The sequence below is a fragment of the Canis lupus genome, chromosome 18 (genome assembly GCF_048164855.1).
Source record: "Canis lupus baileyi chromosome 18, mCanLup2.hap1, whole genome shotgun sequence".
Classification (NCBI taxonomy): Eukaryota; Metazoa; Chordata; class Mammalia; order Carnivora; family Canidae; genus Canis; species Canis lupus.
In genome coordinates, this window is record NC_132855.1 from 37,930,736 (window position 1) to 37,952,922 (window position 22,187).

General features: G+C 36.9%; 1 protein-coding gene across 2 annotated transcripts in view; it reads left to right on the plus strand.

Annotated features, from left to right (window-relative positions):
- Nucleotides 1-22,187, plus strand: part of COL28A1 (collagen type XXVIII alpha 1 chain) — a 162,291-nt gene that overhangs the window by 28,091 nt on the left and 112,013 nt on the right. For both annotated transcript variants that reach the window (XM_072784046.1, XM_072784047.1), the window contains 4 exons: nt 2,515-2,559; nt 4,002-4,055; nt 19,177-19,245; nt 20,343-20,411. In XM_072784046.1, coding sequence (XP_072640147.1) covers nt 2,515-2,559; nt 4,002-4,055; nt 19,177-19,245; nt 20,343-20,411 — 237 coding nt within the window. The remainder of the gene's footprint in view (nt 1-2,514; nt 2,560-4,001; nt 4,056-19,176; nt 19,246-20,342; nt 20,412-22,187) is intronic.

Here is a 22,187-nt window from a genome sequence, read left to right on the forward strand (position 1 = left end):
GTTTGGCATTTTGAAATTGCAGCAAGCCACAGGCAATCGGGTAGGCATTTGTCTTTCATTAAAAATAAATATGAGGGATCCCTGGGTGGTGTAGCGGTTTGGCGCCTGCCTTTGGCCCAGGGCGCGATCCTGGAGACCCGGGATCGAGTCCCGCGTCGGGCTCCCGGTGCATGGAGCCTGCTTCTCCCTCTGCCTGTGTCTCTGCGCCCCCCCCCCATCATAAATAAATAAAAATTAAAAAAATTACCTTATTAAAAATAAATAATTATGAATCAAGTATTTAAACTGGAGACAAGGGCAGCCCGGGTGGTCCAGCGGTTTAGTGCCACCTTCAGCCCAGGGTGTGATCCTGGAGACCCGGGATCGAGTCCCACATTGGACTCCCTGCATGGCGCCTGCTTCTCCCTCTGCCTGTGTCTCTGACTCTCTCTGTGTCTCTCATGAATAAATAAATAAAATCTTTAAAAAAAAATAAAATAAACTGGAGACAACATTAAATATGTTAAGGAGTTCCTTAATGGAGCACAAATATACAGAATACATTTGAAACAAAATGGCAAAAGATACAAAAATGTAGAGAATAAAAATAGTTTTCATTATAGTTAAGAACTATGAACAGCATGCTACCCAGATACTCAACTCTTTCAATATCTGTATTTTAATTATGGAAGAGAGCCAAGGGAAAAAAAAAAAACAGGCAAAAAGTGAAAAGCAGAGAATGAGATAATGACACCGGCCTATGTAGCTAACTAAGCACTTTAAATAGCTTGAGACTTTGTGAAAGCTTTTAAAGTACTGTGGAGTTAAAGGCCAGGTGGATCTGAAAAATGTGGGCTTGGTAATTATCTCTGGGCAGAGTGAAAACTGTTGTAATAAATGGATTCTGCTTGGAGGATAATTGAAAATGGGAGACAGACATGGACTTGAATATACAGAAGGAGGGACACATAGAACAAAAATGAAAGTTATATTAAACAGTAACCGTGAAAACTATTTGAAACAAAAACGACTGACAAAGAGTTAATATCCCATTTCATTGACTAGGATGCCAGGGGATTGTTAAATGCCCTATTATTTTTTTGTGCCAAAAAGAAAGCAAACATGCTGCCAATTACAAACCGAAGATGCAATTGACTGCAAAATGTATCTTAGTGCCAGGTATATAAAAATCTGGGAAACAAATGCATGTCTAGAGTCAATGAAATAGTGTCCTTGACATGAGTTCATATAAGTTTATGTCAAACATACAAAGAACATGAAGAGACACAAGAGAGGGAATATAAATGGCTAATTAAATCGAAAAAATCCAAATACATTAGCAATCAGATAAGTGAAAGTAACACATTAAAATATTATTTCTCTTATCAAACTAGCAAACACTGAGACAGTAAATAATACTCAGCATTGATGGGCGGGCTGTAAAATGAAGATCACTCTCTGCTCAGGTAGTAAGAATGGAAATCTGAACAAATTCTATGGAGGGAGGTTTTGCTTTTTCTTTCCATGTAGGGTGTGAGACACAAAAGACAGTGAGCCTTGAATGTGCTCATCATCTCTGTGTCTGTCGTCCTCTTCCAGGACATCATCTTTAGGAATTCATCAGAAATTGGACAAGATTATGCACAAAGATGTTCATTATAATATTATTTAAAATAGCAATCATCAAAAACTATTTAAATGTCAAAACTAGGGAAACGAGTAAGTAAATTATGATAGTTTCATATTCTTGAATATTATTCCATTTACTAAGAGCTTTTAATGACATAGAAAAATATTTTTGATACAATGGAAGACCAGATAAGAAGGGCACAAATTGTATATGCCCTTTAATCAAATTATTTGAAGAAATGTAATTATTGTATATGCCTAAAATGTTAATAGTAGTTGCTTCTGTGTGATTTTTTTTCTTTTCTTTGCATTTTTCTATAATTGTCAAGGCGTGTCTATTATGAACAGGTTATATTTTGGTAAGCAAAAAAAAAATAATGTGAGAAAAGAGAGACTAGACTATATTCTCCTAAAAATAAGTTTTAGGGGGTTTCCTAGTTATGGAACACTGAAATATTTTCTGTTAAAAGGGGGGTTGAGTATAAACATGGTTTTGTCAAGCTGCATGTCTTGAAGATGGGCAAAAGAGTGATCTAGACATTGTGAAAACTTACTAAATTGTTACTTGTCTTTGTCTTGTTGGAAAGAAACAATATTCCACGAAGAGCACTGCTTTCTAAGGAATCTTAAGAAATAAATTTTTTACTCTGATCAAAATTTTAATATACAGGTGAAGGACTTACATCTAAAATTGTGTTTTCATGGAGTTCACTAAAGGAAAATTTGACCTCATGTTGGCTTATTAATTCGGATCATTTTGTTAACAGTGCATCCTTTGGCGTTCCTGTTTGGATAACCTTGGAAGATTGGCTATTACTCAGAACACATTCCCTTCTCCCCCATCTAAAATCATTGTACTTTGAAGATGAATATTTAGAGCAACTTATTATTAATTTTATTTCACAGGGATCGTTAGGACCACATGGACCAAAGGGACCCAGAGGACTTCAGGTAAGGAAGCTAAACCAAATCTATGTCTGGATTAGAATCACCTAGGAAGCTTTTAAAACTCACTTTGCGGGATCCCTGGGTGGTGCAGCGGTTTAGCACCTGCCTTTGGCCCAGGGCGTGATCCTGGAGACCCGGGATTGAATCCCACGTCGGGCTCCCAGTGCATGGAGCCTGCTTCTCCCTCTGCCTCTCTCTCTCTCTCTCTGTGTGACTATCATAAATAAATAAAAATTTGAAAAAAAAAAATAAAACTCACTTTGCCCATTTGCTCTCTCTGCCAATTCAATCTGAATGTCTAAGGATTGAAGCCAGGCATCAGTAGTTTTACATATTCTCAGGTGACTCCAATGTACAACAATGTTTGGAAATCACTATCCAGTGTTTTGAATAACTAATTCAGGCTCCCCATGGATAGGTACCAGCAGCTGGATTTACTTAGTAGAGGGATAAAAGTTTAAAAATTTGAGTCTCAGAAGACAGATAAAGCCAAAGCAATTAAAAACAGGAGGTAACTATTTTTGCTTTGCTGCTGTAATATAGTTAGAAGAACTATGCATTTTATCTAAATTATGGTATTTGTATTGTTCCGTTATTATAAGTACTTAGTACTCAGTAACATGGACTAATACTTAAAGGCATTTATTTAAGTTAAACATAGTCTATGGATTTCAAAAAATAATTTAGATCAGTTTTTTTCCAGTCTGGGGATTTACCTAGTCTAAAGTTTCCGGGGAGTAGAGGGAAGGTGTATGTATTTCAAAAAGTCTACTGAAAATTATAACTTGACCCAAGATTTTCTCAACAGCACCTAGTTAACCATCACCTACTTTTCTTTGGCCTGGAATTGTGTCAGGGCAGGGCAGTAACTCTGGTTATCATGGAGTCATCAGAAGCTCCAACTTTTAGTTATAAACACCTTAGATATTTCAAAAAAAAATTGTTGTTCATTCAAAATTTTTCCAAAAGGGCATCCAGCCCAGGGATAAGGTTGGAAACACGGGCTTAGAAAGCAAACACCTGGGATCCCTGGGTGCTGCAGCGGTTTAGCACCTGCCTTTGGCCCAGGGCGCGATCCTGGGGATCCAGGATCGAATCCCACGTCGGGCTTCCGGTGCATGGAGCCTGCTTCTCCCTCTGCCTGTGTCTCTGCCTCTCTCTCTCTCTCTGTGTGACTATCATAAATAAATAAAAAAGAAAAGAAAAAGAAAGCAAACACCTCATGAACATATGTTTGCTCTCAGCTTAAGTACTATTTCAGAAGTTGCCTCTTAGACATGAGAAATTTCATCTCATTCCACTTCTCAGTCACACAGAACTCCTATGCAGCTCTGAGATACATAGTTTGACTTCTAAATTCAGCAACACTGGGGACCCTAGTGAACAATTCATTCCTGGTTGACCTTGGTACACAGAACTAATTCTTGGTTTTCATCCTGGAACAGGGCATTAGTGGACCTCCAGGGGATCCAGGCCCGAAGGGATTTCAAGGCAATAAGGTAATCATACCCTTCGATTAAAGACAGGCAGAGTGCCTTTCCCCTAATGAGCTATAGTGATCAATGTTTTTTTTTTTTTAATGTGTATTTTTATGAAGCAGAAGTCAATGACTCTTTGAGGGTGTATCTTTGGCAATCCATAATAACCTTCAGGTGTATACACAGAATTGTGTTCCATCCAATACATGCAGGAAGTCAGTGGCATAGCTTTATAATTCATTATCATATTAGTCAAAGGTGTATTATTAAATACGAGTCATTATTCAGAATCTTGCAGTGTTTCCTTCTCACTCCTGTGCTTTAGTCATTTTATGGTTCATTAGAAACTGAAAAGTAGTAACAAATAACCAATTTAAATCACTGTTTCCCCATATGTGATACCAACTCAATATAGAGTCTATGAAAGAAGGAGATTTATGAATGTCATGCCAACAAAAATCGAGCTTTTAAAGATCGCTACAAAAAAAAATAATAATAATAAAAAAAGATCGCTACAGGGGTGCAATCTCAACGATCAGTACCAGGCTTGTAATGTCATGTGACATATAACCAGGCAAAATGAGGAGGGGTTGAATAAGAGCCAAACTGAGCCAAAAGATGCTATGGCTGGGATATTTAAAAGACCTGGTTATAAGGCTTTGTTTTCCAATAAGAGTGGCCATTAATTTGCTGAAAACAAGCTCTTAAGTACCTTGTAAACTCTTCTCAATGCTTAGTAAATTTCATGGATATAGTAAATTTCCAATAAACAGTGTTGTGAGTGGAGATCTTAGAATTTGTGGCAGCAAGAACAGCAGAAGATGCCATTCCCAATGGACCCTGGATACAGCCAATTTTTTAAAGGTGCTATCAAATCTAAGCTGTGGGGAGCAGTTGAACTGCCGGAGTGTTCATTTTCCAAGGAGAAGAAAGAGAGTGACAAGTATAGTATTTTTAATGAGATAACAACAATGTGTGATTTCCCAGGCCACTTTTAATTGGCAAATTAAAATAGAATGAGCTTCTCAGCGGGAGTGTGCTTAAGCTTCATCAGGGGAAACTGCCTTTTCCAGTCTTTGCCTATGATTAATTCTCTCTGGGGAAAAGAAACGTATCTCTTGAATACTGAATAGGAGTTTTTATAAAATTGCTTTGGCTGTAGATAAGATCCTGCAGCAAGAAAAAAAATATTTTGACAGTCCACACTTATTTCTCGGATTTTCTGGTTACCTAAGATGATAATTTTCATGTTTGTGAAAAAGAGGCTTAAAATCAGGGATGGGGTTTGGAGTTTGCAATAGCTGTAGAATTATAGACTGAGCCACGAGGGATGTTAGAGATTATACTGGCCTAAAGTTTTCATTTTGGAAAATGAGAAGTAAAGTCTGGATATCAAATGGCTTGCCTGAGGCAAAGGCACAACAAGGCTCATCAGCTCTGGAGAGCACTCAGTGGAGGGTTAGGAGCAGGGCAGGTAGCTTTAGGAGTTGGTTAGTGGCAGTCCATCAAAACATACCATCATTTGCTCACTTCTATTCATATTTCATACAATTACTATTTAGGTTTTTCTTTTAACATAAACTTATTTAGACAAAATTTAGCTTTTAATTCCAACTGTGCATTAATTCTTAGAAAGAGTAAATATAGTCAAGATTTTAGCGGGGAGGGGGTGGGGAGTTGCGGGCAGCCCCGGTGGCTTAGCGGTTTAGAGCCTGCCTTCAGCCCAGGGTGTGATCCTGGAGACTCGGGATCGAATCCCACGTCAGGCTCCCTGCATGGAGCCTGCTTCTCCCTCTGCCTGTGTCTCTGCCTCTCTCTCTTTCGTTCTCTCTCTCTCTGTGTCTGTCATGAGTGAATAAATAAAATTTTTGAAAAAAAAAAGTTTAGGGGAAGTTGGAACATTTCATGCTTGACTTTCCATCATCATAAGAGGAGTAATTTTTCCAAAAGTATTTGAGGACTTCACAAATTTTCTAAAGTCCTCTCTAAAATAAATTTAAAAAAAAATGTGGTAAAGGGGGCACCAAGAAGGCTCAGTCACTTAAGAGATTGAATCCCAGTTGGGTTCCACAACTCTGGGTGGAGTTTACTTGGGATTCTTTCCTTCTGCCCGTCCGCCAGCATTCTCTCTCTCTAATAGGATAAATAAAATCTTTACAAAATAAAAACAAATTGTGCTAAAGGATATATAACATAAAATTACCACTTGAGCACTTGAGTTTTTATTTTATTTTTAAAAGATTTTTATTTGACACAGAGAAAAAGCAAGCACAAGCAGGGGGAGTAGCAGACAGAGGTAGAGGGAGAAGCGGGCAGAGCAAGGAGCCCAATGTGAGACTCAATCCCAGGACCCTGGGATCATGATCTGAGCTAAGGGCAGATGCTTAACCAATTGAGCCACACAGGCACCCCACCAGATGGATTTTAATCACAAAATTCACTGCCAGGTGAATATGGTGAATACACAAAGCTCATTGCCAATTGAAAAAGATGTCAATTTCTAGAGCATATTCTGGGTTGCTGGGAGCAAATGAAGTGGGAGTGAGTTTTTCTTTTTCCTTCTAGCAATATTTCTTGTTTAAGGTCACAAATTTAGTAGTCTCTTGACTCATACTTCAAGACTATTATTAATTTGGGCAGCCCTGGTGGCTCAGTGGTTTAGCACTGCCTTCAGCCCAGGGTGTGATCTTGGAGACCTGGGATAGAGTCCCACATCGGGTTCCCAGCATGAAGCCTGCTTCTCCCTCCCTCTGTGTCTCTACCTCTCTCTCTGTGTGTCTCTCTCATGAATAAATAAATAAAATCTTTTAAAAAGACTATTATTAATTTTTACTTCTCTTTGGGTCTGTCAACCAGAGATGCATGTTGCATTAATCATTAAATTTTTTAAAATTTTATAAATTTATTAGTATATTCTCTTAAAAGTCAGGTTTAAGGGAGTAATTTCATCTTGTGTCTCAGAACATACTTCTAAATCTTAAAGGCTTAATATACTTTTTTCCTCAATCTGGAAATAATGTTATGTTTATAATGACATTTCTTTTCCTGCATTACAATTTTATTACAAAATATTTTTAAGAAATTGCTGTTGCAATTTGTGCAAAAAATTCTCTAAAATCTAGTAATTCTGTATTTTCTCATGGGCACGGGGAGGATTATTTATTTTGAAACTTCTATAATAATCAATAACATTTATTGTATATTTACTATGTACAGATATGTAATTTTAAAGACTCACTTAACATACTGCTACCTTTTGGGGCATGATCTAGTCTTACCTCCATGCTACAGATTAGGCTATTCAAACAGAGAGAGTTTAAGCTATGGGTTCAAGTCTGTATAGCTAGTAAGGGATAGAGTCAGGATTCAAACCCAGCCAGCCTGCTCTTCATCACCAATTTATATTTACCTCCTTAGGGATATTGCTGAATTTCCTGCATAGTTGACCTGAGATAAATGTATTTTTTGGACAGTATGGAATTTACATCTGTCTCCCTTCTCCTGTACTCTAGCTAGAAACAACAGTCTGTTGAGAGGTGCATTTCTATTTGGTTATACTGTTCATCTGAAGATGTAGGAAGAGAAGGAAGGGAATTGCATGGGGAAAAGAAAACAGTAATATACATTTCAAATATTTTTTTCTTTTAAGAGACCTTCAAACAGAAAACTTTAGACTTGTTATATTTGCAAAGATTCCATAAGAGTTTCTAGATGGGGCCTATGCCTTTGAATTTATGAATGATCTCTCTCATGAGCTACAGTCTCATGCTATTGCTCTAGTAGTTGGATTTTCTTCAACAAAGGGTTTGCAGAAAGGTGGTCAAAGAACAAAAGGGGGAAAAATAGCATGGGATAAATCAAGGAAAAATGTGATGCAGGCCCAGTTTCACAAATCATTTCTGTCATTAATATTTTCCATATGTAAAGTGTTCTGCCCTGAATGACCTTGTTGTCTTAGAAACAAAACATAGATATTTCTCAAAATGAAGCTGTGGCTCTAATGCCACTTCAGCCTCCCTCGTATATGAAGGTCATGCAGTGGCATTCATAAGAACATTCCATCAGTCTCTAAAATCAATTAGCATTATAATCACACAAGAGCCTTATCCCTAGGACCAAAAGGAAAATATTATAACTCTGGAGAGAGCACTGTGCTCTTAGTAAAAATTGAGTACCTGAGAGTCCTATGCCGACTTCTAAGGGCTGTTGTGGTGGTTCAGGTTGCAATCCCATCTGGCCCTACAATGGGCTCTCTAATAACTAGAAAAAAAAATGGCTCAAAATTGGCAGGGCTTTCAAATCACAGAGAACAAGTTACAAAATTAGTTTTGTACAAATAAACACAGTAGAATGCTGGGTGTGCCAAAACCACATTAGATAATTTTTGCCATTTCTTGATGTCTTTTTGAGGTTATTTTGGAAGGGTGTTTCCTTCTCAAATCTCTGCAAATCGGCTCTTTCCAAGACTCTCTTTGTGCTCCTGGGATGAGGGCCTGTTCACTGTGGTATGAGCAGAAAATAGCTTGTGACATGTTGGAGTATCCTAGTACTACCAGAGCTTTAGGGCTAGTGGGGTATCCTAGTACTGCTAGAGCTTTAGTGGTACAAGAGCAGTAGGAAATATTCCTGATGTGCTTTCCAAGTCCAAGTACCACATGTTAATCCTCCAACAATTACAAATACCATGATATTATATTCTATAGTAACTTATGCTAATGGATGCATAACCTTGCCTATCATAACTTCTTCTATTGTTTTACTCCAGGATATTCATATATTTCCTTCAGGATTTTTCTCCCCTTAGATTTTTCTTCTTGTGCTACACACAAGTGTGAGAAACTAAAAGGCCTTTTACGTATAAGATTTGTCTTAACTCACTTTTATTTGTGAGATGTCAAGAAAATCCACAGAGAAATAGCAGCCTTGTCCAGTTTAATAAATAGATATGATGAGGGTAAATAATCTCCAGTGAATCCAGCATTCATTTATCCATCCAAAATGAACAAAGGATCTTGTATCAATGAATAAATGGAACCTATGTTTCAAGAGGAGTGAGGACAAATCAAGCAGAACATACCATGGTTCTGCATCACACCATGATTTTTGTACGCTCTCTTCTTCCTTATCCAACTTAGTCAAGGATTCATCTAATTTCTTGAGGTTTCCAAGCATGGTATGTATTTTTCAAGTAGCTAGTATTCTTCTAAAGAAGTGACTAAGAACTAAAAGTACAAATCCTAAAGTTGAAACTGTAAACATAGGATCTCTACACAACATCCTGTTTTCGTCAAAATGTCCTATGGAAAGAGGTCGATTTTTAAAAGAGCACTGGTTGTCAACCTTTGTAATAGCTACCAGGAATGCACATGCACATCTTTTTGGTAGCTAATAGTTTCCTTTTAGCTTCTATGCATTCTGCCTTTAAATATGACTAGCCTTTTCAAGATATGAGCCACTAGCAAGGGAATTGGATAAATATATGCAGGTCCTTTACTGTTTTAAAAAATAAATCTAGTGACAATGGGTAAGGAGCACTATTATTATATCTCAGAGAAAAAAGTACTATATAGGACAAAGAAATATTTGTTGAATGAATAGGAAGATGTATATTTAAATGGAATGAGTTGTCAACAGTTACATACTGTAGACAAGTCAAACAGGCAGGAACCTAAAAGTCATTTAGTGCATCAACTTTGAAGTTATTGGAAATCTGTAAGGGAACAGTTTTGATAGAGAGATTGGGGAAGTGAAAAGGGAGAAGAATACAATAGCCAGGAATCCTGACCATTCTTCCAAGATATTGGGATAATAAAGTGAAACAGGACAGCATTGACATAACCCATCAAAAGCTTTTGTGCATTTAATAATCTGATGTGTTCTTGTACTTCCACTTTTTCAAGGATTTTATTTGAGAGAGAGAGAGAGAGAGAGAGCCCAGGTGGGTGGAGGGGCAGAGGGAGAGGGAGAAACACATTCCCTGTTCAGCAGAGAGCCAGAGGCAGGGCTCCATCCCAGGACCCTGGGATCATGACTTGATCCAAAGGCAGATGCTTAACCAACTGTCCCTATACTTCCACTTTTTTCTAAGAGAGGCAAGTAGACTTGGGATTTAATTTTTTATTTTTTTTACAGTTTTAAATATATAACTTAGAGTCTCATGTTTTCTATAACAGCACTAGTTTTGCTGGAACAGAATTATCATTAACGAAGTTTTAGTAGTCTTAAAAATACATTCTTGCTTTATTCATTATTTAAATACTTGATTTGACTCAATGTTAGCATAACAGCTTTAGAAGATCAATCTACTAAATGTAACTAATATTTTAATTATGGCTTGGAAGTAGTTCAACACCACAGATATGAACAAGTATGAAGGATTTTAAACTGCCTCTTCAAACAAGCACACTGTATAGTTTTATTTCAGCTCTCACACAATTCAAAGACCTAACAATCTCCTGACATCATAATGTTGCTTTCAATCATAAAAAATCATGATTTGAAGTAGGATATAATTCTTCTAACTTGATGGGAAACAAACCAGGTGAAACCTACATAGACATCAACAATTCCTAGAATGGAATATTAGTCAAACAGAAAACTTTTTTAAGTTCATGGTCCTCTTAACAGAATGACTATATTTTTTGCTTCACGTAAAGCAGGGTACTTGAACGTGTCAACCTTTCCAATTGTCCCAAACCAATGATGGGCCTCTGGTTCCCCTGGCAGCTTACTACTTTGAACAAGGTTGTGACTGCTCAGTGTGAAAGATCTCTTTACAATTTTAATTATAAATATCTATTTAATGAAGATTGGAGCCAAGCTGCCAAACTATCTGAATGCTTTTTTCTTCAGAGATGTCAAAGTTTAAATGCTATTTCTGTCCTGAGCCTAATTAAAGGGAAGAAAATTCATTAGTAATCCAGTAATTCTTGTCGTGGAAAGGACTTTGACCTGCATGCACATCTGCCCACCAGGACTCTAAATGAGCTTATTAACTCATTTGACATGAGACAACTGATAGTGACAACTTGAAGTGGCTGCCAGAACATGTGGGATGTCAGCCAATGGCTTCAAGGTAGATGATTTTCATTCCCAAATCTCTGACACATATGGTTCTCAGCAGGCAGGTATACCGTGTGTGTGCATGTGTGTGTGCGTGTGCACACGTACAGAGACTGCCAAAGTAAAAACTCTAATGGATCAAAAAAAAAAAAAAACCTCTAATGGATCAAGAAACCCAAAATGCTGCTAACATAAAGGTGCTGAGTCTAAACTACCTGACCAGTCAAGCTGGGCAACATGGAACTGAATCTTACTATAGGGTCTTCAGAGGGATGTCACAATTAAAAACAAAAACAAAAACAAACACATTAATGTACCTATTTGATTCAAGTAAATTGCAATAGCATTGCGACAGGGAATATTAAGTTTATCCCAAGAGTAAGGCTTTTTTTATGATGGTATAAATTCAAGGAATGTCCATCAGAGCTGAGATTTTTAAAAGTTCTCCTGATGGGCTGCTGAGCAGTCCTTCTTTTTAGGGACAATGACACAGAATTCTTTAGATTTTATTATATATGTTGAAGTATGACTTTCCTGGTATATTGAACCATATGAATGCCATTTTTGTAGGTCAACTATGGTTGAATATTATCAACTTCACGTGGTTTAACCTAATAGCAATAAAGAAAAGGAGGTGAGTTACTAGATCTGGTACAATACTACAATTTTCACTGATATTTTTGTTACCATGGAGTATTTTTTTCTCCTTTGGAGAGTATAAATAGGTGGAGTAGGTGGACTGTCATCTTTTCTCTTATCTGCATAAATGGTATTCAAAAAAGATTGCAGTTGGAGATTTGAAATAATGATGGTTTCAAACTCAGTGCAGTTGGTTAATAACTGATGTGTAGACCTACACTGTGAGGTCACAATATTGGCGATTATAATTTATATGACCTTTACCACTAATTTAGTGGTAATACTGATCCAGTAGGCTTAAATGCCTGAAATGACATGTGAATTGGCTTGTAAAAGTGTATTTTCTCTTGGCTTGCATTTTATTTTAAAGATCCTTTGTCTTCATGTGATGGATCTTTCACAACGGGCAGATTGTAACTATCTGACTTTTGTGCTTTCCATCCTGTAACAAAGATATGGATTTTTTCTGCGATCAAGTGATTTTTGAAATAATTCAAGAAGAATTGAAAAGTCTTGAGAGGCAGTTTTGCATGGTGGCTCGAGCACTGGTTCTAAAACAAGACTTCTGGGATTCAAACCCAGCCCTTTATTGTGTTAGTTCTGTGATTTGGGCAAGTTACTTATCCTCCCCAGGCCACAGTTTTCTCATTCATGTAATGGGTTAATAATAGCACCTACCTCCTAAGAGTTGTTTTGGAGATTATATGAGTTAATCATAGTAACTGCCATATGTGTTGATAATAATTAAGCAGCTAAGTATTTTACAACTAGCTTTTATTAATGTAGGAAAAAATCTAGCCTGAAATGATTTCTAAAATAAGCTGCTTATAACACTTCTCTGAAATAAGAGAAATTAGGTACTAAATATAGAGCTTGATTTAACAAGTATTTGATAAATGTTAGTGTCTTGCCTCCCAACACCCACTTCTTTCTTTCCCCTCCATAAAGGACCTTTCTTGACTTTTCTCCTAAATCTTTGTATGTAGTCGTCACCACATTGAGTTTCAGCTGAGATTGTATCTTGGCCATACTTGAATCATTCTGCACCTACAAAATGCTCATCCACCATTTTCTTCCATTTAGAAAGTATGAGAATATTTGTCACAAGACTTAAAATATTAAAGTTGATGCTACACATATTTGAGAAGTAACACAGAAAGAAGTTGCTAAGATGTCTTTCCTAATGTTAAAACCCCAAAGTATGATTAAATTGTTCATAACTGTATTATTCAAGAAAAGATAATTTTCTGTCCTTAAAACATTCAGTCTTAGACAACCATTCATTATTTATTATCTTATAGCAGGAAAAGATGTTAACTTTGCTGATGCTCAGAATAAGGCATGTTGGGTATCTCTAGCTGAACTTCCCATACAGTATAACATTAGACCATCAATTGGGATTTCATTATTCCTTCAGCTGAAAAAGGTATGTTTAATTTTACCTGGATAAGTTTGCAGGAGAAACTGTTATAGGTACTTTGTATCACTATGTGATTTATATATCATTGCTCTTGGTTGAAAACCTAACTAAACCAAAGGAACTCCAAAAGAGCATTTCCAGATTCCCAACTCCCCCAACTCAGACCTGTTTGTTTCCTGTTTTGTTCACCTCCAGCAACTAGCATGGGATCTGCTCCCAGGTTGCTTGCTGCTCAGTAAATGTTTGCTGCCTGGATTATTGAGTGAATGTTATCAATTAGCTAAGCATTGACAGTGCAAAGTTGACATTGTCCCCACAATCCGGGGGAGACATATTGACTAAATACAGAGTTTTAATTATAATGAATAGTCAGAAAAAGAGGAAAATGGTGCTATCAGTCCCTCTAGAATAGGAATTACGCTTAATCAGAGAAGCTCTCTCTGAAGCTGTGCTGCTTAAAATAAGATTTGAAGGATGAGTAAGGGTTGACTAGGAAAAAGGAAAATAAGAACATCCTGGATAGAATAGCATGTGCTAAGATCCTGTGGCAGAAGGGAGCCTGGCAAGCACAAGAAACTGAACAAAGGCCAATGCTGCTAGGGTGATGAGCGAAGAAGCAACTAGTTACAAAAGGGACTGGAAAGGCGGTAGGACCCACACCATGTAGGGGCTCATAAGCTTTGTAAGGACCTCTGTCTTTCTCCTAAGAGCAAAAGGAAAGGCTTTGAATTGTTTCACTCAGATTGAACCTAAAACTAAAATTAAAAGACTGTGCTGGCAGCAGTGGGGGCAGGGGTGGATAAATTAAAGTATGCTACAATGGATGTGTGTAGGGTACTAAAGACTTAGTTATAGTCTGAACAAGAGGTGATATTGATTTGAAGTAGACTGTAGAGACATGGTAGAGGATTCAAGAGGTAGATGGATTTGAGACAGAAATAGAAGGCATACGGAAAAGCATTGGTGATGCATTACATATGGTGGGTAAAGGAGTGAGAGGTATCAAGAATGACTCCTTCTGGCTTGACTCATGGAGGGATTTGGTGCTCTTTCCTCAGAGAATGCTGGAAGATGATCAGGCTGCGAGGGGAAGGGTAGGAGTTTGTCTTTGGAAATGAGTTCCTTTTGAAAATCTCTTTCCTGACTTCTGTCACACTATTTTTGGAAGTTCCCATTTCTTTTTCTCAGCCACTGTCTTCCTTAACTCCCCACAAGACATTTCTGTGTTCTTCCACTCTCACTCTACTTAATTGTTGGTCCTCAACATGGTTGTGACCTGAGCCTCTGGCCTCCTTACTCCTAAATTGCCCTGTTCAATACAGTAGCAACTTGTGGTTGTTGAGCCCTTGAAATATGGCTAGTCTAAATGGAGGTGTGCTATAATTGTTAAATACACATAGGATTTCAAAGACATGTGTGAGAAATAATAAAATCATTAATAAGATTTTTATATTGATTATATCTTGAAATGATAATATTTTAGATATATTGAGTTAAGTAAAATGTTATTATGTTATTACTTTCTTTTTTTATGTTATTACTTTCTTAATGTGGCTACTAGAAAATTTAAAATTATATGTGTGGCTCAGTGTATATTTCTAGTAAATGGCACTGCTATGGACAGTGACCCTATTGTTGGCTTATTCACAAGAATAAGTCCACTTGAGCCTACAGAGCTGTTGGTCATCCCTGAATTATTTTATGCTTCATACTCTTTCCTTTTCTGAACTTTTGTTCCTCTTCTCTACCAGATTAGATATGAATCCTACCTTTTTTGTTCAGAGCAAATATCTCCTCTGCAATATGAAACTTTTCCAATTCCTTAAGGTAGAATTGAACATTTCTGCCTCAGAGTCTTATATCCTCTCTTAATACCTTTATTATCACTAACTTGCATGCTTGTATTTTTTTATACTCATTTGTTTCTCCAGCCAGATTGTAAGTGTCTACAAAGTGCAGGTGTACTCTGATTTATGTCTATAATTATGTAACTGGGTACGCAGTACCAGGGTGATGCTTTATGAAAGTCTAGTGAGTAACAATTGAATCCACACAAATTAAACAGCTATAATGTGATTAGTCGTGACTTAGATGTTTTATAGACAGTATCTTTCATCTTTTCAACAACGCTGCAAGGTAGATATAATTATCCTCATTTTGCATATGGAGATCTTGCAAAAGCTCAAACTGTTAGTAAATTATAGAGCCAGGATTCAACTAGACTGAATAAAAAAGCCATGTTTTTTTTCCCTTGTGATTCTATGCATGTTGAAAATTGGATTAAAACGTGGTGATTATATACCATATCATAAATAGAGGGAAAAAACAACCTTTTCCTAAGATTATTAGAAGAGTAAGTGATATAATGTATATAAAGTATCAGGATAGTACTTGAAAATACTAGGTTTTATTAGACATCATCTTCTTAAAAAAAAAAGACATCATCTTCTTTCAATGTTGGGGCCCATCACATAGGCATCCTTAATTTCTGAGGAAGATCAAAGTGGTTTACTTTTCCTTCTCAATGTTCCTACCTGTGCTTACACTCATATGGAGGTCATGAGAAACAGACCCCTTCCAGAGCTATTCACTTTAACTCAGTCCTCTTTGGATATGCTTCTGATGGTTAAAAAAAGTGAAGTAGAGAAATAACAAATAGTACTAGAGCCATTAAATCTCTCTCTGTGTATTTGTACTTACTGGTGAAGGTTGGGGTAGGAATAATGGGCAATATGGCCTTGGTGAATTTTCAGAAAATCATTGTTAATAGAGTGCTAATTCTTCTCTTCCTGTTCTGTCTTACCTGGTGATGGTATGTTACAATCAAGACCACTTTATTTATTACCTCAGGAATCTTGTAGGAAAGGGAAAGGAGAAGTATGAAAGGGATAAACATTAATTGTAGACCAATACTGGTGTGCAAGCCTTATGGTGAGAGGCTAAGCTCCTGAGAAATTTTTTTAAGCAACTGAAAGGTGAAGCTATGTTGCTACTGAGCTATGCCAAGATAAGGGAAAGTGGTCCCTCTATAACCTTCAGATCTCTGCACCTTCTCAAAAAAGCAGTATTGAGAAATCGCTCAGTGGGAATTGGTACTTGACCAAAGCTAAAGGAAGCACATGGGTTTAAGGATAAGACAGTTGCTTCTCCTATTGATTTTCCTGATTCACACATTTCAAGTTAACAACAGAACCCATTCCTTGTCCCTAGTTAGAGGAAACCTTCTCACCATCCTAGGCTCTTGTTTGTTTTAAATCAAGCATATAGAAAAGTACTAAGTAGCACAGAGCTTCCACTACTTAAAAAACTCAAATTCTCCTCCAAATATATACTATGTATATATAATATATGATATATGATAGATATGATACTTAAAAGCCTTCTGATTCATTACAGAACCTAATTATTATAAAAGGGATGGGGAATGAATAGAATAAGGGAACTTAGGGACTTATGTTATTATTATTCTAATGGTGTTTTTTATCTCTTAAACTAGGCCTTTGAGTTTAGGGACTGTGCCACAAACTTCTTTGTGTTTACTCCATTATTCCCGACATACTAAATGCTTGGTGTTCCTTTGCTAAGTGATGGAAACCATCACCCACATACAATATAACTCACAAGGGTGTGGCACAGGAAATTTTAAGAAAAAGTTTCTTTGAAGTGAAAATTTGGAATCTAAATTAGGAAGCCAAATATTCTCTACCACTTAACCTTTGAGGTCAAGAGAACAGCTCCAAAAAAAAAAAAAAAAAAAAAAAAAAAAAAGGAGAGAGAGAGAACAGCTCCAAATTTGGGAGAACTTTATGTCTAATATTATTTGTGGAGAAATTCCATGGCCAAGACCAAGTAACAGCTAAGAATGGTGATTATCTGGCTGCTCCAAAACATTTAATATACATATAATAATAAGTACAACTTTGAATTTTAAAGGGAAAATTCAAGTTGATTTATCTGCCAAATTGACTTATACTTAAAAGAATGAACTGGGGGTGCCTGGGTGGCTCAGTCGGTTAGGCAGCTGCCTTTGGCTTGGGTCATGATCCCAGGGTCATGGGATCAAGGCCCGCATTGATCTCCCTGCTCAGTCTGCTTCTCCCTCTGCCTCTCCCCCTGGCTTGTGGTCTCTCTCTCTCTCTCTCTCAAAGAAATAAAAATCTAAGAAAGAAAGAAAGAAAGAAAGAAAGAAAGAAAGAAAGAAAGAAAGAACTGAATGTACCTTTAGATCCAGTCCACTCAAATGCCAAAGCATCATAAACTCTAACAATCAACAGATTTTGTGACAGATTTTCTTTGTTATGATTTTGAGCCTGGGCATATCTTTTGGGGAGCTGATTTGACTCTGACCCCTCTTCTTGTCCCTTCTTTTTCCCTTTTGCAATTGATTAAAGTCCATAGACTTCCTTAAAATAATGCCCCTACCATATCAATAGGACATTGCTTTAGTTAGTAAGAGTCCTCTTCAAAATCACAAGCCTCCAGGGAAAATTGAGTCTTTAACATTGGTGACAATTCTTTCGTTCGCCTCAATCTGGAGAAAGTTTGTCTCAACTTCTTGTTCCGTTTTATTGTTGCTTAACACAAGGATGAAGAGAAGAGAGAAATCTGTAAGTTGGATGAAATTTTAAATGGCAAGGATTCATTAACTCAAATATGAGAGGATTTAGAAATCTTCTTCAACATAAAATAGAGGTATGTCGTGTACATAAAGAACTAGAAGGAAATGTACCAGAAATCAGTAGTTGTTATAAATAGATAATTATAGCAAATTTTCTATAATGAAGATACATTATTTTGGTAAACAGAAAAAAATAAGAAAAAGAAATTGTAATCAATAGCCACTCTGCTTTCCCCTATCAACATGCCACACAACCAGAAATTTGAGAAACCTGAAGAGCCATGTTCCTGTGGGTGATACTGAGTGTGAGTTTGGGAAGGCCATGTAACCTCCCTGGGACTCAGGTTCCTCACTCATGAAATGTAGAAGTTTGAGTGCATCAGTGTTCAGTTCTGTGATGCTTGAATTCTAGGATGGGCCTGCCACATAGCAGACTATTAATTGAAAATGCACCTGGCTTCTAATAACAGACATCTTGATTAATTGTGGCTTACACCATAAGAATTCTTGTTGTTTATTAAACAGAAGGTTTGAAGGTAGATAGCTCAATGAGGTTTTGCTTGATCAAGTGCAGTGAGGTTTTCCAGGAACTAGGGCAGTTAAAAATGTCTTTCTGCATCATCCTCTTCAATGGTTAGCATTAGTCTGAGAGATTGTTACCTCATGGTTACAAGACAGCTACCATATCTCCAACTAGGAAAGAAGAAGTAGAGGCAAAAGCTTTCTCTTTGTACCTAATAACATCCCCATATCTCATCTGTTGGAACTAAGCCAAAGGACCAGCCAGTAGCAAAGGGAAAGGAGATTCTAGACTTGCATTGAACCAATTATCATTCATCCTACAGCCCTGAGTGTGAAGAATAGCTATTCATGGACATGAAGAGGTCAGAGTTCTAATAGTAAGGAGGAAAAGAAAGGAAAGGATGGTCATTGAGTAGGAGACAAATGTGTCTGTCAGAAGGACAGAATAAATATTTGTTGAGCAAACAAATGAGGGCGGCAGGATCCTAAAAATTTTTGCTTTTGTGGGCCTCTTTTTCCATAAAAAAATGTTAAAAATTATATATTACAACTGAGCTGGCAGAAAGACAAATTTAATCTAGACTGGATTCATTGTTATGTATTCACCATTATTATTTTTTAATTTTTTATTCTGATTTTAAACATTAAAATGGAAATACATTCATGGACCCTAGATACTGTGCCTGCTGTGTCTGGTGGTTAATTCAATCCTGGATCTATGTTGTCCTTCCAACTGGATTATAAAGACTTTGAGGACAGTGATTATGTCCCAGATCTCACTTAGATTTGCCCTCAAAGCTCCTACTGCATCACTTTCCATGTAAGATCTGTTCAACAAATACTGTTGAGTTGACCTAATGTGTAACTGTTTCTTCCTCCAGGGTGAACCAGGTCCCCCTGGTCCTGATGGTCCTCCAGGAGCCCCTGGTATTGGACAGCAAGGTATTAAGGTACTGAGTCTTGCCTTTTCCCATTAATGAGTACTGAATTTATTACAGGAGTTGGCGATGCTGTTATTCAAACTCTGCTCAGCTTTGCCCTCTAGATGCAAAGAGGCTGTGTATCGAAGGTACTTACAGTCTGGGTGCTTGGACACTGGGGCAGTTACCACAATGTATTTTTTTTATTCGATTGGTATAAAAAATTTGCCTTGCCTCCAAATACCCACCGTCTTGCCAATGTACATCTAGTTCTGTTGAGTTTTCATGGAATTTAAATGTTAACATGCAAGAGTGATATTGGGATGTGAAACATCTTAACATATGAACTATCACCTGTTCACATTAAATAAGCATAGAGGTGCAGAAACCAGAAAGACCACCACACTGAATAAGTAAGTGTTGATAGAAAGGTTTGTAGGGAACTAGAAAGTATCAGAATATCCAACACCCTGGAGTGCTCTGTATCATGCAGGATGTCACAGAACAGAAGTGCTTATTTTAAATGGCTTTTCTATGTCATTGGGACAATAAGACTTTGATGCGGGACTAAAATAGAGAGTGGTACAAAACAGGCACATCTAATATAATCAAGTATCACCATGGATAGCATTTAAACAGTAAGCATATTGAGACTCCAGGGAAGATGGAGTTTGTATTGGCAAGGTGATCAGAAAAAGATTCTGAAGGAGATCAAACGTGAAACGGCTGAAAGGAAAGGTAAAATGGAACGGAATGAGGACAAGAAGAGGATGGCATTCCAGGATGATGGTGAGAAGAGCAGGGAACAGCACAAGCATTGTTAGCTTGGTCCTTTCAGTAACTCAAATGAATTGAATACAGTCCATCCTTCCAATTGCTACACAATAGCTTCTGAAAGCTAAAAGTGGTGTATGGCACTTATACAAGAAGGGATGATGAACATTTTAGAGTAATTTGTTCCCTTAAATTTCAGCCATTTCTCCTCCTCCAGAATTTTTATCTTTATGATTGTGAAAAGCTTGACTATTGTGCAATACATATCCTTGTTGAAATCTCCAGAGTACCTTGTGCTATGTTTATTCTTTCTTTAAAAACTCAAATCTTCATTTGATATTTCTTTCTCTTAGGGGGAAAGAGGTCAGGAAGGAAGAACAGGGGCACCAGGACCAATCGGCATTGGTGAGCCAGGCCAGCCAGTAAGTAGCAAGAAATTTTAGATGGAATAGAAAGTACAAATATAGTTCTCATGTGCCTTTTGTGGTTAGACTAAATGGTTAAATTAAGCCCATCTTGCATCTTTGGGGATAGCAAAAGACAACAAATATGCAAGTGTCAGATCCAAGTGTTATTTTTCATAAGACTTGAAATAGAGCCACACACACACACATGCATGTCACGATATGTACAACTGGCTCTCTCTCTCTCTCTCTTACTGAAATCTCTCACAAGATTAATCAGCTTGTCCAAGAAAGAAAGAGATCTCATGTGTCAAAATCTCCTAGGAGATAGGAGAACTGGATTCAGGCCTAAGGTCTATACTTTGTAACTGACTTTCATGTAATCATGAGAAAATCATTGAGAATAAGGACCTTAAAAAAAAAAAAGAGAATAAGGACCTTGCTCATTATCCAGCTTATGAGTTTATGAGCATACTCTAACACTAGGACTGATGAAGGTAGACAGGTAATACCTGCGCTATTTGCAGCTTCTAGCTTATGGAGCTTTGAAGTTTACTATTTTTGCAGAAGAAAAAAAAAGTGTTTCTGTCAAAAGAGATCTGGAGAAGAAATGAATAAAACATGACTATCCTAGTATAGAAATGCTCTTAGCTTTTCAAGTCATCATTATTCTCCCAGAAAAGAATAGTAACTAACTCACTGAGGTAAATATAAAAACAACTGGATCAAATTGGAGGAATTAATATTGTTAAAATGTCCATACTACCCAAAGCAATCTACAGATTCGATGCAATCCCTATGAAAACTCCAATGATATTTTCCATGGAAACAGACAAACAACCTTTAAATTTGTATGGAACCATAAAAGATCCTGAATAGCCAAAGCAATCTTAAGAAAGAAAAACAAAGGTGGAGGCATCACACTTTCTGATTTCTAAATATATCACAAAGCTATAGTAATCAAAACAGCACAAAAGCAGACTCTAGACCAATGGAACAGAATAGAGAGCCCATAAATAAACTCACACATATATGGTCAATTAATTTACAACAAAGAAGCCAAGAATATACACTGGGGAAAGGACAGTCTTTTTAATAAATGATATTGGGTAAACTGGACCACTATTTTATACCATACACAAAAATTAACTCAAAATGGATTTGAGTCTTGAGTGTACAACCATAAAACTCCTAGAAGAAAACATGAGCAGTAGGCTCCTTAACATAGGTCTTAGCAATGATGTTTCAAATTTAATCCCCAAAGTAAAAAAAAAAAAAAAAAAAAAAAAAAAAAAGACAAAAGCAAAAATAAACAAATCTGTACTAGATCAAACCAGAAAGCTTCTGCACATTAAAGGAAGCCATCAACAAAATAAAAGGCAATCTACAGAATGGGAGAAAATATTTTCAAATCATGTATCTTATAATATCCAAAATATATAAAGAACTCATACAACTCAATAATATCAACAAAAAAATCAATCGAAGGACAGGCAGAAGACTTGAGTAGATATTTTTGCAAAGAAGATGTACAAATGGCCAACAGGTATGCAAATCAAAATCAAAATGAGATGTCACTTCATATCTGCTAGAATGACTGTTAAAAAAATACAAGAATAACAAGTGTTGGTGAGGATGTGGAGAAAAAAGAACCCTCATGCACCATTGGTGGGAATGTAATTTAGTCTAGCCACTGTGGAAACAATATGGAGGTTCCTCAAAAAATTAGAAATGGAATCACTATATGATCCAGCCATTCCACTTCTGGGTATTTATTCAAAGAAAATAAAACCA